Genomic DNA, 17,744 nt, shown 5'->3' with positions numbered 1-17,744 from the left:
TTCCGCTGATATTCGAAGTACCACGTGTACACTTGAAGCAGAGTCGTCATTGCCTTCCTTTGAATGCCTGCTAATGCCCAGTGTTCAGAAACTGGTTCTGACCCACAGAGTTCTTTTCTAGTCGTTTGCTGGGGGACCAGTCCAGGTATTCAGTATAAATTATAAAGGACATTTTTCCTAACTAGAGGTTTTTTCATTTGATTGAATTTTTTTTCAATTAACATAACTTTGCATTTATTTTAGTGCTTCGTGTGGTTTATTTTTACTACATTATATAGAACTAGTTATTAAAGGTTAATGCTTTATTATTTTAAAACGTTATAACATTTGAACATAGTTTGGGAAACTTTTAGTACAAATGCTTTATTTCAGGCACAACACATACTCTAAAGTACTGATTACTTTGGGACAGTTTGTTCCTGACTGCTGCTGTCTGAAGAAGAATGATTAGGCAGAACATAAACATCCTAATTAAATGTAATGAAGCCATCATAACTGGTGATGGGAATTCATTCGCTCATCTTTACAACCGGAGCATAACTGTAAGCACGCTCTGGGTTCCGGATTCTCTGCCAGAAAGGCCACGTTATCTTGGTTTTATGCTTTTTTAGTAGAAACTTCAGCAAAGAGTCAGATCTATTTCTGGGAACAAAAGTCTCTGTGATCTGGACGTGTTTCAGATATCTAATTGATGGGAAAGCTCACCTAGCTGGCAGGGAACCAAAGAAAATGTCTACATTTTGGAGAGCTTTTATTATTCCAAGCGAGAGTCATGGTAAAAAAAAAAAAAAAAATGCTATAAATATCTTCAAAATTACTTATAATTTAAAGTGTAAATAAAATATAATAGTTGCCGTGGGGATTTAGATAAGGAAAAAGAGCTTATTTAATTTGTATGTGTATTTTTTAATACCCTACAAAGTTAAAAAGAATTACAAAATCACATTTTTCCCTGTTCTTTTAGTTTGTCTGAATAGCAACTTTAGATTTTAAAGTGGACATTTATCGAACATTTACTATGTGTGACACTGTGCTAAGTGCTTCTTATGTATTGTATCATTTAGCTGAACCCACATGGTGAGTGCCACCATTACATGGGGAAACTGAGGCTTAGCGAGCTCAAGTCCCAGCCTCAGGGCGTGCACAGGGAGAGCGATGCGGGGAGTGAGAACCGTGTCTGCGTGGCCGCAGGGCCCCGTCCTCCTCCAGTACCTGTGGGTCTGTAGACAGGCATTTAGAATCATCATCGAGTTCTCTGGAGAAGAAGACCCCAGCCTGTCACATGACTAAGAAGTTTTCACTTATAGGTTTCCAGAGTATGTCTGCATATAAAGTATACCCGAAATGAAAAATCTCTTTTCAAAGCAGTCTTTTTTAAAACCATGAAAATGTAGTTTTTCCAGTTAATTTTAATTCACTTTGACATTTACTGGATGTCTGACATGTCCAAGACGCTTGGCTACGTGCCATGAGGGAGAACAAAATTAGCAAGATAATGAACCTGACCTCGAGATGCTTCCCACGTGGACACCTGATGAAAAAGGTGTATGATCATGATATGAACCCAAATATAAATGCTGTAAATGCCGTGTAAGTAGAATAGTCAGAGTGCCATGAAAACAACAGATAATAACTTAGGATTTGGAAGATCAAGGAGGATTCAGAGTGGTGACATTTGAGCCGGATAAACCCTGAGCAGAGTGTGGACGCGTGGGCACGGAGGGGGATGCCGAACGGTGAGCAGAATCGTTTCGCCACGGTGTTTGCGACTTACTCGGCTTTCTGCAGGGCGAGGCGGGCGTCCCAGCGGAGGGACGTGGGCCTGGTACGTGGGCAGGGGGAGTCGAGACTGCATTCCCCCTTCCTCCCAACACAGTCAGGTTAGAAGGCTTTTCAAACCCTTTGCCAAACAAAACACTCTTCTGGCCAGGTTCTCGGCCCAGGCTCACTTGACTGACTTCTGGGCAGAAAACACTTTGAAATGGCAGACACTTAAATTGCTTGGAGGAATGTGTGCTGGGAAATAATGGGAGGTGAAGCTGGGACGTTGTTTTGAGACACGGACTCTCTTTTATCTTTCCCTGGGTTCGGCTCCTGTCTTTGCTCTCTGAGGTTTTTATACATGTCTGAACTGAGTGTCATGGGGTCTGGCGTGCCAGCCGCTGAAGTGGTTGTGTTAATTCAGGAGGCTGTGAGCACAGTACACGGCAGGGGGAGCGGTGGCCGGTCATCCCTCCGCCCATCCTCACGTTGCTTCACGGCTCAGGCGCGGTGTTATGCACTCTGTCTTGTGCTGTCCTCTGAGCTCAGCTCCGGTCGGTCAGGCTCCTGTCCCCAGAGGCGGTAGCGCTGTGACCTGCACAGTGCCTCATGCTGGTCACTCTGACAGCAGCCTTCATAACGAGAGGGGAAGAGTGGGGGAGGGACGTATTAGAAGCTAGCGTGGTCGTCCAAGAAAGACAAAATGAGGGTGATAGAGCAGTTCCTCAAAGAAGTTCAAAAACAGAGTGACCATATGACCCCTCCGTTCCGCTTCGGGGTATATATCCCAGAGTCATTGAAAGCAGACACGTGCGCACCCACAGTCCTAGCAGCCTAGCGATGGAGCAGCCAGGCATCCATCGAGGGATGAACGGGTAAACAGAAGCGTTGATCTCTACTCAATGGAATATTATTCAGCCGTAAAAAGGAAGAGGATGCCGGCACCCGCCACAGCATGGATGAATGCTCAGGGCCAAGTACAGAGTGAAATAAGCCAGTCACGTAACAGACAAATGCTGTGTGATCTATTCCTACGAAGCACCTAGAGCAGTCAGATTCACGGAGACGATTATAAAACTGTGGACTGGTAGTTGCCAGGGGCTGGAGAGAGGCAGGGCGGTAAGTTATTATCAGTGGGGACAGCATCAGGTTAGCAAGAGAACAAGAGTTACGGGGATGGGTGGTGGTGACCGCTGTTCAGCAGGGTGAGTGCATGTCATGCGCTGACCTGCATGCTTACGCATGGCGACGGTGCTAGGTGTTATGTGCATTTTACCACCTGTGAAGATAATTTGGAGAGAGGGAATGGGGGTCCAGATTTGGGTACTGGAGCTAGAAGAGCCGCAGGAGGCTTCGCAGTGGACTGGAGCGGGTGTCAGGGTGATGGACGGCTCCATGGAGAGGATGCGATTTCAAGCCCAGACGATTTTAGAGGATCGTGTTTTCTGTAAGTTTCTTATGGAAAAGATCAGTTAGTGGGAGAAATGTCTTAACTTCTGACACGAGTGTGGGGTGCTGGCAGGACCCGCATGTGAAATGTGGAGGTGTGCTTGGTTAATTGGGTGCTGGCCCGGAGCTCAGGTGAGACCGTAACGAGAGAATATTCGAGGGTTTGCCTGCGTAGAGGTGCCGGTTAAAGCTGAGTAAGTGGATGAGGGTCCCGTGATGGAGCTTGAGGTGAGAGGAGAGGGGAGGGTGTCCTTCGGAGGAGGACGGAGTGCAGCCGGGGAAGCGGGAGGGGGACCGGCACCGCCAGGCCTCGGCAGCCGGAGCAGTGCCGGCGGTCAGCCGGGCCCGCACTCGCGGGATCAGAGGGGCTGAGGACGGGACCCGGTTTTGTTCCAAGTCACCGTAGTGTGCAACCGGGAAGGCTGGTCTTTAAGAGAGCAGCCTTTGTAAGGCGTCATTTAAACCGGGTTCACGCGAGTTCACATGTGCTAAGCCCGGCCAGGTGGAGCGAGCTGGATGGAACGGGTAGCGTAAAGGGTTAAGGAAGCGCGTGATGGAGCTGTTCCATGTCAGCGCCAGATGGCAGAGTGCCGGGTGCGTAAGGCTAGATGTGGTCGGGCCACGTGGAGGGAGCGGTGGCTGCAGTGCTGGAAGGGAGACGACTAGTCGGGGCGCTGACGTCGCGTCCCGGGCCTTCGAGTCGACGCGTGGTGACGATGTGGATGGAGAAGTGGGCACGGAGAGAGGGTGCCATTCACAGGGACGGCGAATGCGTTTGTGCACGTGGAAAACAAGCCCCCGTGAAGCTTTCTGTCGGACCGTGTAGGTTGGAGCTCCGAAGACGCTCAGTCGGAGCCGGGAATGCGAAGGGCACACACAGTGGTAGGGCGCATTCGGCTCGGCCGCGAAGAGGTTTGCGTTTGGTAGAAATGGTTGCTGTTTTCTTCCGGTGTGAATCGGCGTGAGGCTGTGTCACGAATCAGGTGAGGCAGGAGTTAGGGGGGACTTGCAATGCAAACTGCTCACTTAGGCAGCAGTAGGGTTCCCTCATTTCCTTGTTGGTCAGTTTGGATGTGACAGAGAGTCGAAGTTTTCAGGTGGATGATTTTAAGTCCTGTAATTTTTTTTTTCTTATTTTAAATGAGGCACTTTTATTAGAAGAATGTTATATCTGGCCTTGTAGTGGTTATAGAATGGATCAGTAAGACAATTGGGAGATATTATCATCAATTTTATAGTTATAACAATTAAAATGCAATTTTTAGAAAATTTTTGTGATTTATTATAAATTTAAATTAAGTTAGCTTTAATTTTTATCCTCATGTGAGCCGCTAAGGTGTCCACCTATGGCTCTCTTCTCTAAATGTTTTGTAAGATCCAGCCAAAGAGCCACTTCCCACGAGCCACTTGAACACCAGCTGGTGAGGGGACCGACCGCCGGCTGCGGACACCGCGTAGCGGCCGCTGCGTGTTATAGCGCTTACGTTAAACACGCAGAGAAAAGACGAAGGATTCCGGTTTTTACCATGAATGTTAGAAATAGGAAAGTATTTATCCACATAGTACATTTTAAAAATTATACAATTACATTTTAGCGTGTCATTTTCTATCCTTAAAACTAAAAAAATCATATCTAGGGAGAGAATTGAAAGTAATGATGTCAAGTTAATGAAGTTTTACTGCAGGTTCAGAAACAAGCAGTACTTACCGTGTGCACTCTTTTTTGGTACAATTTGTCAGAGTTCCAAAACACGGCTTCCTCTGAAGTAGAGAGTTACAAACAAGACCCCAGACCACGCCACCCTTGGGTGATGGAGGGGTAAGGCCTGTGGATCTTTACGGAAGTGCGTCTTCTCTGCCACGTGCCATAATGCCGTGTGCTCACTGGTGGGACCCAGGTCATGCCCTGGAAAATAAACAGCTTTTACCATTTCATAGCATCAGAGACCATGTTCTGGGAGATGATTCAGTTCCACAGACATTCTATCCCAGTTGTGAAATGAGACCTCTGATGACCTTCAGGAGCTTGAGTGTTTTAATTTGATGTGAAATGCGCGTGCTCTGTGATTATGCTTACACGGTTCATCTGCTTTCCTGTAGAAGAGTAAGCCTCCCAGCCCGCCCGCCTTCATCTTCATGATCGACGTCTCCTACAGCAACATCAAGAACGGGCTCGTGAAGCTCATATGCGAGGAGCTGAAGACCGTGCTGGACAGGCTGCCCAAGTAAGGGACTGCCGCTCTTTACCCTTCTGCCGTATTGCCGGGTTAACATATTGGCCAGAAAGAAGGTCCCAAATGATCCATTGTTATCTTTTGCTAATGAGGACATTGGGTCATTGTTTATACATCAAACAGCACCATTTTTAGAGTCCTTAAAAAGTCAGAGTTATCTTTTGTACAAAGCACAAGAAACTGGTCAGAAATGGTGTGGTGTAAACAACATTCAAAATACTTTATAAACTGTAAGGAGACCCCTGCAGTGCAGTAGGAGAGAGACTGGGGGGTCTCTTGTTCATTTTCAAAAGCATTGGCTCTCCGGCGGAAGCCGGTAGATGCTGGGTGTTTAGCGGGTTCCTCGGGATGCCAGGGAATGGGACTGCTGTCACATGGCAGACACGCGGCTTTGTGGCCCGATTCCCTCCCGCCCTCCCCCTCCACCGTGTGGCCCCTGGCAGTTGGCCGCCTCGGAGGGCACAAGGGCACTGCTGTGGTCACCCCTGCGGGGCGGTGCAGACTGGTCATTCAGGATGGGAGCTGGCATCTAGTCACGAGACTCGGGAGCGGGGAGACGGCCTCCCTTCACGAGAGGAAGGCATGCTTAAGAAAATGGCTAAGAAGCCAATGTCTGCCCGAGTCTCAACATCTGCCAGCCTCCCTGTCCCCCGAGCACAGCCTTCTCTGCTCTGGAAAGGGAAGCGTCACGGGGCGCATCGCCGGCCACCCTCGAGGCTCGCCGAGTGCTCGGCAGGGGGTGGACGAGTGACTCTGACATCCAGAACTAAGTTTGTTGACATCCGTGAAGCCGAAGTCATGCAACTGCAGAGGGTGGTTTGGAGAAGCAGTGGGGATGTTTAAAAACACTGAGGTGCTTTCAAACTGAATTCTAAGTGAGGAATGAGGTGAGAGCAAGTCGACGATGGGGCGTGGGCAGGGCGTCCGGTGACCGTTGGTGACCAGTTTCTGATGCCTCATTCTCAGGGAAACGAGACATGTGGACCTGCTGCCGAATGTGACGCATTTAACCCCAGACCTCTCTGCTTTCATTCTGAATCTGAACTTCCAGCTCGATGAGCGTGAAGGGAAAATTCTCCAGCCTTAGGAAATGGGTCTCTCTCTCCTTCCCAGCTTTCACACTGGTTCAGATTAGGCTCTTCTCCTAGTCCCTTCCCCAGTCCCTGTTCCTTTCAACACAGTGTGACTTGGAGCTTGCAAGCTATTGATGTAAGTTACGAGTCACACTCTTTCCTCGAGTGTCATAACTCTCACATGTCATTGGAGCAGATGTGTGACTCTGGCAAAAGACAAGAGGCAAAAAAAAAAAAAAGGGTGCTTGTGGTTATTCCCTGCCATTTGCAGGTAGCTCTCTCAAGAATTCAAGCCAAAATACCTGTTTTCCCTTTCTTTACCTTTGAAAACAAATCTGTTTTTTTTCCCTCCTCTGAAATTTATTTGGGGATATGTATAGCTTTATATTTTTATGGTAATATTGCCATCAATTTGACCTGCTTCTTAGAACAAAAGCAGGTAACATGCCCAAGAGTCTTTGTAAAGACTGTAAAATCTCGATTAACGTCGGAGGGTGCGTTCCTCTCTCGGCTCATCTGCCGGACGATCTTTACTCATCGGCTCATCTTTACTATTTACCTTCAAATTAACATCTTTGAAATCGCTAGGGTTCCAGGCTTTTCTGTCTGTCTTCTCTGGAACAAGAAAGGAAAGATTTGAAGTGTTATTCTGTTGTGCAGACCAGACTCTTGTTTTCTACCCCTGAAGGTTTGTGTTCAGTGCTGCTGTAGCTAAAATGTTCAAAATGCTGGATTTTGGAACATTCTGGTTCATCTAGGTGCTAAGACCTCCACGTCGCTGTCAGAGTCATTCCATTAAAATGATAGGGGCAGATGTTAAGATCGGTGACTGAAAGGCAGAAGAACAGAAACATTGTTTGGTATAATGTCCCTTGTGCTTTATAAAATTTATATGGAATTAATATGAAGGAGAGGCTGAGGTTTTGGTTTCTTCTGGATATGATTTAACAAGGTAGTTACACTGCCAAAAAGGAGATCTTAAAGATCTCTGTTTCTTAAATTAAAAAATATGCATGTATGTTCCTGCGGAAATGCGTACTAATACTTTGCAGTAACGTGGGAAGTTCTGATTAGATGTTTTTAAACGCCGCTAATTTAGGGGATTCTCAGGATGCTCCTTTCCCATCCCTTGCAAAGTTCCAAATCCAGTGGGAAGAGCAATTCAGATTCTTGTCTGTCGTTTTCTTTTCTGCTTTTTGCCTTGGCGGACTCCAGATTAACTATTAAAAGAGAATAAATGCCCTTCACGATCCGCTGGATGTTTTTCACCTTACGTAATAACAGGTTTGCTGGGAAATGGGCCTCATCCTGTGGTGTGCTGGTCAGCTGGGTCCCAAATAAACAAGGGCTTGGATGGTTTGTTTGCTCATTCCTGTGGTGTAAACACTTCCAGCCGGGCTGATTTTAAACTGTCAAGGCGACATCACTAATCTGGACTCGGGAGGAGGTACATACAGTTTATCCATGCGGGCTCTCACTTGCCATCCAAATACAGTGTGTCACCGTCACAATAATCATCCTCAGCAGAACCCCTGGCTCCCCACATTGCCCAGACCCTGTGGGTCATTCCTTTATTGGTTCAGAGCCCAAGATTCATGACGCGCCAGCTGAAAGAGCCCAGTGAAAATGATTTGTGGGGTTCACAGAGGAGGAACCTTCTGGATGGTGGCATCAGAGGATGTTTCAGAGGAGGATGGGTCTGTGTTTGATGTCGAAGAGTAAAAGTCTAATAAACCGGGAGAGGAAGGGACGTGGACACAGCCCAGCGTGGTGGTCAGCTGTGTGAGTCATGGCGGTTAGGGTATTGAGGGGTGTGTGTAAGTCTGTGTATGTGTGGTTCCAAAGGATAAGGATTCTCGTTTGTGAAAGTTTTGCAAGAGTCCAGAATATAAACATTTACCAAGTGCTTTTGAAAGGGGTCGTGAGGCTCTATTTAAATGCCCACCCATTTGTCAAGGCCACAGTGAAAAACCAATACCCTCGGTTAGCAAAGGAAGTAGAGAAGGAATAAAAGTTTAGAGTCGACACTGTCAGCCTGTACTCGGCTGAAAGGTCAAGGACACTGGGGCCTCTGTGGCTTTCACGTAACCACTGAACACTATGTCGTAGCCGCCACCAGAGCTACCAAGAGAATCCGTAATGAGTGTCCAGGTGTGTTATTTTGGGGAACATAGAGAGAGTCAGACACTTCAGTAACACATAACCACTCCGAAGATACCCAGGATAGAGCTGAACGAGGACGCTCATGCCCTTACACTCCTTTCAAGAAGATTCAGGCGCTTGTCCTGGAATTCCTCAAAAGAGTGTTTACTTTTTGGTGCAGTTTTGGAGCTTTTATTGCTTTAATTGTCTTGCTGAGACCATCGCAGTGGTTACTTATTATATCGTCAATTCGGTTATGTGATTTATTTATATATTTATGGTATGCATGTAGATGATCTATAGCTCTCAAAATCAGCCTGTTTTCTATGGGGATTCTCTAGAATGTGTACGAGAAGAACCACGCGGGAGGAGCCAGGCCTTTCTGGATGAGAAGAGCTGCCCTCTTTCTAATGAGTAGCCGTCCTTTTGCTTCTGGTAGTCCCTTTGCTCTTCCGAACCTTCCGGTGGTTTCTAGGTCTGCGTTTATAAAGAATGTAATAAGCCTAGCTTGTTTATGAGAAAACGCTATGGATTGAGAATAAAGAAATACGAGCAAATGTTTTCATATATCTATTTAACTTTTTTACCTGGAATTTTGAGAATTTTTTCCTTAACTTATTTTTGTAACATCCCGCATCGCCTACCACTGTGGCTCAGTATTGTGTACATCTGATAAATAGTAATTCAGAGGAGTCTAAAACTTTAAACACGTCTTCCACACGTTTTATAGAAGTATTCTTACTGAATTTCTGACAGAAACCTCTCTCCTGTAAATTTATGGAGGATCCTCAAACTCCTTTATCTCTCCTCCTAGGGAAGAGCAGGAAGAGACTTCTGCCATCCGCGTCGGCTTCGTCACATACAACAAGGCCCTCCATTTCTTCAACGTCAAGAGTAATTTGGCCCAGCCTCAGATGATGGTGGTGACCGACGTGAGTGAGGTCTTCGTCCCTTTGCTGGATGGTTTCCTTGTCAACTATCAAGAATCCCAGTCTGTGATTCACAAGTAAATATCACGTGTTTCATAATTTAGGTACAAATCAGGTGTCTGTTTTTTTGATTCAATCAGACATCATTTTGTTTTGCCGTTAGCGAGGGGATTTAGCACAGGGATTGTAAAATTATCATTTGTGTTAGCTCTGTCTTTTTAATGTAGACCACTGTCTTTAAAAAGGAGATTTATTTACTGCCCATGTTCAACCCGATCAGTCCCTTCTCTTTGCTGGAAAGGTAATGAAAGGAAGCTATTTCCTGCCTGTGGCTGAGTGCATTCAGTGATGATGACAGTAACTAAAGGACTGTTCAAAAATTTATAGTCTCCGAGGTCAGAAATGCAGTGAATTGAACAAATAGCTACAAAGAGTGTGATTTTGTAAATGTTCCAACCAAATCCTAAGTGTCGGTGCCAAACCATGCCAGGATATAATTCCTTGAGGAATGACCTGAGATCCACCCTCAGGTGTTCAAGGTGTTCAGGACGAAATGAATGCCAGATGTGTGAGAGAGAGGGCTGGAAAGGTGACTGATTTATTTCTTGAAGTTTATTGCAGATCTGCTAAACATCTAACACCTTTGCTCATGCATTCCTTACAGTTTGCTGGACCAGATTCCCGAGATGTTCGCGGACTCCGCTGAGAACGAGACTGTCTTTGCCCCTGTCGTCCGGGCCGGCATGGAGGCCCTGAAGGTGAGCAGAAGCCCCTTAATGCTAGGAGGTGAGATCAGCAGACAGACACACACACAAGGCAGGTGTCACCTGTGAAGGAGCCACTGCCTTCATTAACACGTGCAGGTTGCTAGAGGCTGCTTCCCACGTGCCCACAAATCTCGGGAGAAAACGGGCCAAACCCGGCTGGCTCCCAGTGGTCACGTCCCAGTGCGCCAGCGTCTGAGCGGCTGATTCCGGCAGCGTTTCCGGTCCAGCTCCTCCCTGTGGCTCTGTAGGGACCTTATATGACCTATTTAGAAATATTTCAGCAGTATCTGAACTACCAGATATGAAGAGAAAAATCCCCACTTCACCCTCTTTTTCCTTGGGGTTTTTAAACACGCAAGGGCAAGGCCCATGACTGTCACCGGCAGACGGGAGGACTGCACAGGGCCTCACAGAATGCCAGGATCGAGTACATGCCCGTGTTTGGTGAGGCAGTGTGAGGTCGTGAGGTCCACTGTGCCTGCTTCTGAGTTCTTCAGTGTGGCAGGAGACATGTGGCAGTTCTACGAGACACGATGTTCATGACTTGTGGTCCCCCAAAAAGGCAGTGGGGCGGGGTAGGGGCAGAGACTCGCTTTGGAAAGCCCAGGCCCACGGCCAGCGAGCCCCTCGGCCGAGGCATTAGCAGAGGAGGCCAGAGATGAGCGCCTCGTCCTGTGTGGACAGCGGGCGGGAGCTGGAAGACCATCTGAGGGTGATGTGTCTTCCTGTGTGTCCAGGTGAAGACACGTTAGAGCCTGCCTCCCCGTTTGCGTGACAGCCATCTGTTCTTTCAGATGCCAAGTAAAAGCTGTAGTTGTTACAGCTGTAATAACCTTCTCTAAGCAGAGAGTAGACAAAAACATAAAACGTGCTCATTGTCACGGGGTAAAGGGGACTGTTTGGGAAGCCCTCGGGCACACGTCCTCAAAGTCCCTGACCTGCCCAAGCAAAGGCGTCGCCCTGCCTTCTGTTGTGTGTACTTCGGTCCACAGCATCTTATACTTAGTATCTTTTTTTCCACACACTTTCAAAATCTGACAGTCATAACTCAACTGTATGTGAATTTCTGGCATTGTCTTTTAACTCAGCCAAAGAACAGTGTTCTGAGTTAGCTCTTCCTTCCACCGTAAAGCTAGATAAATAGAATTTGGCAAAAAGCTGGAGGGAAATGGCCATCAGTGGTTATGCGTCAAGTATATCACCAGTTGGGGGAATTTATCTTCAGATTGTCTTTCCAGCTACGTTTGATGTCGAGATGGTGCGTGCGGTGTCCCTGGCTCGGGCCTACGGGGCAGTCACGGGCGGAAGCGCGCCGTGCGACAGTCAAGACCCTTCCTTCCTTCTCGTGGGGCCCGCAGTGTGCGGACAGTCGATCACATGCCGCTGAGACGTCTTGACTAGCTAATGGGCCGTTAGTCCAGACAGGCTTGTCTGCGAGTGGAGTGGGGACTTAGCAGTGACCGTGGGGACTTAGCGGTGACCGGTCCCCAGGGTAATGACGACACGTCTCTCAGATGAAAGGACGTGGGACCTGAGTTTTGAACAGGGGTTCTCCCGGCCAGCCTTTTTCAGCCTGCTCTCTCATAATAAGAATGACCTGTGTCATTCATCTAATTCTGTGTGACACCCTCGAGGGCACAATCAGAATTTGGTAAAAACATAACAAATTTTGTAGGAATATAGAGCATGTGATGCCATAGGAGATTTTTCTTTTATTGCTACTTATGAAATATTTTGTAAGTATGTGGTTAATAAAATTATAAATCCAAAACGAATGGCTGTTATACAAAGAAAAAAAAAATAAATGTGGCTATTTTTTTTCAAATCTTGAACTTAATTTTTTTAATGGACCCTGATATTTTTTTCTTCAGAGTTTTACTCCACAGGTAATTTTTTTTAAACACCTACAGCACCTGGTCTTCCTAGGTGGTCTCCCATCCAAGTACTAACCAGGCCCGACCCTGCTTAGCCAGGATCGGGCGTGTTCTGGGTGGCATGGCCGAATCCATAGGTAATATTAACGAAGCAGTCATGTACATTTAATTAGGAATAACATCTCATGCTGGGTCATTGAATTCTCTCAACAATATTTTATGTAATTCCCATTTTTCTCATGTCATATATGAGGTAACCGAGGCTGCAGAAATTAATGTGCCGTGTCACTTGGCTCATAAGGTGGCTGGGGTTCTGACCATGCACCTAACTACTCTTGTGTGAAATCACAGCACATTCATGACAGAGAATATCCAGGTGGACAGGGGCATTTTGGGCCATAAGTTCCTGGGTGGAATTGGGTGGACCAGGCAAGAAAAGCTGGGGAGAAATTGGACTTAAAAAAAAAAAGTTTTATTCCTTTTCTGCTACTTGAATTAAAACAAACAAAAAGTGCTTTTATAATAATAAAAGTGATAGAAATGAAAAAAGTTAGTCATAGAATTTCAGAATTTTTAATGTCATCAATCTTACTGTAAACTTTACTTGGATTTTGTCATCAGAACTCACGTGTCTGTTGGACAGAGTCTTCCTCCCGCTCCGTGTGTGCACGCACGTGCTCACTGCCTGTGCTGCTTATCAGTGCTGCGCATCTGTCTTGCAGAAGCACAGTCACTGCCGCCACCGCAAAGACGAGACAGGGCACAGCTCATGTACTCCTCCCCGTGTGTCAGCTACGACCCCTCCTCTGGGACCCACTCCACAAAGCATAGCAGAGCGTCACTCAGCGCGACTCATTAGGACAGGCTCACCTCGAATTCTCTCCACTTGTTCTTCACGAATCCAAGTACCTTATTCGTAGCAAATAATTTACACGACATCTTACAGCTGACCCAGGCGCACGAGTGTGTGCCACTAAGCTCGGGCCGAGAAAACAGAGAGCTGCATTCCTGACTTTGGGAATGGATGGGCGTGTCAGGTGTGCACTGTGCTCCAGGAAAGCGAGACTCTTCCCATGCGGGGGGTGCGGTGCGGGGGTGGCAGGGCGAGAGAATGTTGGAGACCAGACTGGACAGATTCAGACTGAACTCCAGAGGGCCTTGTAGCTGTTCTCTACTGGCTGTGTGCCCTGGGGCACATCGGATGAGGCTCAGTTTTCCTACCTTCAAAATGCAGACCACAGGACCGTCTTCATAAGGCTGTGCATGTGTGGGTAGCAGCCCACGCCTGCCTGACAGTTCCCACCCTTCCTGCCCCACCCCCCATAAAGGGATGTGGGCTTCGTGCTGTAGCAGGAAGTCCTCGGCATTAGAGAATGGTGAGATCGGAAGGGGAAATGTATCTGATCTGTTAATGTCAGTCTATTTTGCTCAGTAGGTGATCTCTTGCTCCTTAAGGGAGACCTTAAATATTCTTACTGCCGACTTTGCTTTCGTGGTGCCTACATCATCATCCTTTTATTGCCTCTCAGGGACTGCAGACACGTAATCTTGATCACATGTTTCTTTTGGTATCTTGCCCGATATCGAGTTCCTGTGCCTCCTGTCCACACACCACCTTGACATGCCTGTACCCTTCCCTGAAACAGCACTCCGTTTCACCCATGTTCGGTGAAGGCTTCAAAGCACATCTGGGGCACTCTGCCCCTGGGAGTCCTAGGACTGGCTTTTGCATCGCGGGTCCCCTGGTCCTGAGGAACTGCACCGTGGTGACCTCTGTAACATGCGCTTTAAACCGTTTTCTAAAGCATCATGGTATACAGATCTACACTTAACATATCGTCTCTTTCATGTACGGCTTGTGCGACTTTGGGCGAGTCACTCACCCTCTCAAAGCCTGTTTCCCTGTCTGTAAAATGATAGAACAGAGCCTGCCCCAGGGCAGAGGAGGCCACCGTGGGGGCGTGGTGGCCAGGAGGTCCTTCTATTTTAATTTACTTTCGGGTTCTCTTAACCCTTGGGCACCCAAGACGCGTTCTGTGCGTTGCAGGCGGCGGACTGCCCGGGGAAGCTGTTCGTCTTCCACGCCTCGCTGCCCACCGCCGAGGCCCCGGGGAAGCTGAAGCCCAGGGACGACAGGAAGCTGGTGAACACGGACAAAGAGAAGGCGAGTGCACGGCCCCTGCGCAGCAGCTGCCTGGCAGCTCTTGGGGTGCGGGGGAGCCCTGCTCCGTGAGGGGGGGAGCTGGCGAACATCACAGGAACGCTTCCAACCGCAAATCATTTAAGAACTTTCATATTTCTAGAAAGACTGACGTCCAAAATACACCTACGTGCAAACAAGCTCGCAGACTTTTTTCATGAGTAACCTGTGTTCAGTGACTGTCATGGAAACGGAGGACATGGGGAAACGAGAAAGAGGACGAAGCGGGAGGGAGGCTGTGGACAGCTCCAGGGGCTCAGAATGTGCTTCGCTCAGACCCTCTGACGGGCCGGGGCCCCCCGTGGGGGACAAGTCAGTGGGGGACGAGGCCATGGCCTAGGAGCCAGCTCCAGGCCCCGTGACCGCAGACACGTCGCTTCTCCGGCTGGGTGGAGGGAGGACAGCAGCAGCCTCGTGGGAGCTGCGGGGGGCGCCCGTGAAGTCCGGTGCGGGCGACACCACGGCTCGGCCTCGCACACGCTGGCTGCGGCACTGGCGTCCCCGCGGCTCTGCTTCAGCCCAGTTCGCTTCACTTGAAAGATTCTTTTCGTTTCAAAATATTCAATAAAATAAAAAATCAGTCAGAATTCAATGGGAATCAAAACCCTAAACCCAAAGCACAGTGGTTTTCACTTCCCTCTTGTGCGTCTTTTCCTCCAGATGCTGTTCCAGCCCCAGACCAGCGTCTACGACTCGCTGGCCAAGGACTGCGTGGCCCACGGCTGCTCCGTGACGCTCTTCCTCTTTCCCAGTCAGCACGTGGACGTGGCCTCCCTGGGCCTCGTGCCCCATCTCACTGGAGGGACCCTTTACAAGTACAGCAACTTCCAGGTGACAGCCAGCGTTCCGGTCACCCCCGCGGGTGTCCTGCGCCGTTTAACTTGCCATGCTTCGGCCACGGGTCAGAGAGCTGAGCCCCTGTGGGCAGCTGACAAGGGGACTTGTGCGCTGGCGGAACACGAGGCCCGCACCCCCTGGCAGACGCTCTCACCCCGCCTCCGAGCTGAGTGGCCACGGTGGGGAAAGCACGCTTTACGGCAAACTTTTATATTTTGTGTTACATCTATTTCAGATAGTGTTTTTAAACGTGACTGTATTTTCAATTGTTATGACTTGTGAGGGGGGTCAGTTCTTATGTCAGTCCTTTCCGAGCCCAAGCTGAGAGACGGAGCCATGAGCTGCTCAGAACGTCAGCACCAGGTCTGTGGGTGTGTGGGTGCGGCAGTGCGGCACCCTCCTGGGACAAGCTCTACATCAGGCACAAGGCGGGCACAGTTCCAGGCTTCTGCCGTGGACCCCAGTACCTCGAAAACTTACCATGTGGAGGGGCAGGAATCGTTTGCCTCCCGCAGGCCGGCTGCCTCCTCAGGGAGAGAAGATGCAGAGGAGGCTGAGCTGTGCCCGCCTGGCTCCTTTTCCAGACCTACTGGTCAGATCAGTCACCTGTCCTCACCTGAGGAGAAAGGGCCCGGCAGCACCTCTAATTTAAGTATGTCCACACAGAAGCATGGAGTGGGCATGAGGTGTCCCCCAACATAAGTGACAAATGTTAATCACTATGTATATTTTTTTATCATTGATAAAATTCTTTTTAATCATCTATCCACATATTATATTAAAAATTAGTTAAGGGATTTGCTAAGACCAAAGAATGCAAACGAAATGAAATTGAAAAAGCTTTAAAAACCATTTCTAAAATTTCTGGATAAAGTAGGTTTTAATCAGGAAAAGAAAAGGAGTTATTTTAAGTATTTTACTGCCATCTGGTGGGCATTGATCATATTTTTTTTTTTAGATACACTTGGATAGCCAGCAATTCTTGAATGACCTCAGAAATGATATTGGAAAGAAAATAGGATTTGACGCCATAATGCGGGTCCGCACCAGCACAGGTAATCCCCACGTGCACTGGTTCTCAGGTCTCTGCTGTAGACTTATTTTCTCCTCAGATTAACAACAGCCCAGTAGAACAAGGAGAAGCAAAATTTCCTTTTTTCCTCGTCCTTAGGATTTAGAGCCACAGATTTCTTTGGCGGAATTTTTATGAACAACACCACCGATGTGGAGATGGCGGCCATCGATTGTGACAAGGCAGTGACTGTGGAGTTTAAGCACGATGACAAACTTAGTGAAGACAGTGGGGCCTTAATCCAGGTGACGTAAAATGTATTCCCATCTTTTGCTTTTTAATTCTTGACTGACAGTGATCAGTAGAGCGACTAAAACACCATCGACCACATTAGTCTCCCCATAAAGAAATTCAGCTCTTCCTCCGAAGGCAGAAGCCGTTAGGTCAGGGCACTCGCCGTGAGTTCTGTCTGCTCTGAGCCACGCGTGCTGTGGACGGGAAGTAACGGTTGCGCGTGGCTGTGTGGGAGCCGGCGCCCGTGGTCAGCGTCGTCGGCGCCAGCAGACTGGCGGCCGTGGCCGGCCCTGTCAGCTCCAGTCCCATGCGCGCCTTCGCTCAGCTCCTGCCACACGTCAGACGCCATGTCGAGCATGTTACCGTGTTCCAAACCAGGGTGAATAGGGTTTGGCTTTGTAGTAGATAAAATTAACTGGAAGCCATGGAGACTCTGAAGAAGAACTGTATCTGGTGGTCATAGTGTTCATCACCCTCAAAAGCTGGGGAGAGGCTGGCATCCGTGGAGGAAGACCTCCGCCTGCTGCTTACTGTGAATCGCGGACATGGGGAAATGGTTATGCGTTTGCTTTCTTAAAATGTGTAGATCATCAGCTTAAAACCTAAGTGCACTGTCACAGCGAGCTGTGTGTTTTTAAGGGAAGGGAGCCTTGAGTATGGCTATGAGAACACGAAGGTATCATTTCTGGGCCCAAATCCCTGGTAGTAATATCTGACATGTAAAACACAGACTGATGGTGGAGATGCCAGCAGATATTCACACGTGCACAGCCCAGTTAAACTTTAAGTGTGTAACCAGTACAGTGCCACGTAGAAGCCCAGTGTGTGAGTCGGTCGTCATTCCTTTATTATCTGTTGTTCAGCCTTTAGAAATAATAGAAAAGCTTCCTTGGGACAATGGAGAGGTCCCTGAGCCGTGCACATGGCTCTGCAGCTGGGGTCGGGCCAGGGGGCGGGTGCGTAACCAGGAAACATGTGCCGCTGCAGTGCGCTGTGCTTTACACGACCGTCGGAGGTCAGAGGAGACTGCGGATTCACAACCTTGGCCTGAACTGCAGCGCCCAGCTGGCCGACCTCTATAAGAGCTGTGAGACGGACGCCCTCATCAACTTCTTCGCCAAGTCAGGTAAGGCTTGGCTAATCCTGTGCTGCTATCCTTTGGTATCCACGGG

The 17,744-nt window shown here is 48.4% G+C and overlaps 1 protein-coding gene across 1 annotated transcript in view; it reads left to right on the top strand.

The window, feature by feature from the left end:
* SEC24D (SEC24 homolog D, COPII component) overlaps window positions 1-17,739 on the top strand; it is a gene marked incomplete at its 3' end in the record, with an annotated part of 59,473 nt that extends 41,734 nt beyond the window's left edge. Inside the window, exons 12-19 of the mRNA XM_039879501.1 lie at window positions 5,311-5,435; window positions 9,474-9,665; window positions 10,253-10,346; window positions 14,277-14,393; window positions 15,090-15,260; window positions 16,225-16,321; window positions 16,438-16,583; window positions 17,560-17,739. Coding sequence (XP_039735435.1) covers window positions 5,311-5,435; window positions 9,474-9,665; window positions 10,253-10,346; window positions 14,277-14,393; window positions 15,090-15,260; window positions 16,225-16,321; window positions 16,438-16,583; window positions 17,560-17,739 — 1,122 coding nt within the window. The remainder of the gene's footprint in view (window positions 1-5,310; window positions 5,436-9,473; window positions 9,666-10,252; window positions 10,347-14,276; window positions 14,394-15,089; window positions 15,261-16,224; window positions 16,322-16,437; window positions 16,584-17,559) is intronic.
* Between the last annotated feature and the right edge of the window lie 5 nt (window positions 17,740-17,744).

Source organism: Pteropus medius, unplaced genomic scaffold, assembly GCF_902729225.1.
Source record: "Pteropus medius unplaced genomic scaffold, Ma_sr-lr_union100, whole genome shotgun sequence".
In the NCBI taxonomy this organism is placed as follows: Eukaryota; Metazoa; Chordata; class Mammalia; order Chiroptera; family Pteropodidae; genus Pteropus; species Pteropus medius.
The sequence above is the reverse complement of the archived record's forward strand: the minus strand, read 5'-3'. Positions and strand labels throughout refer to the sequence as shown.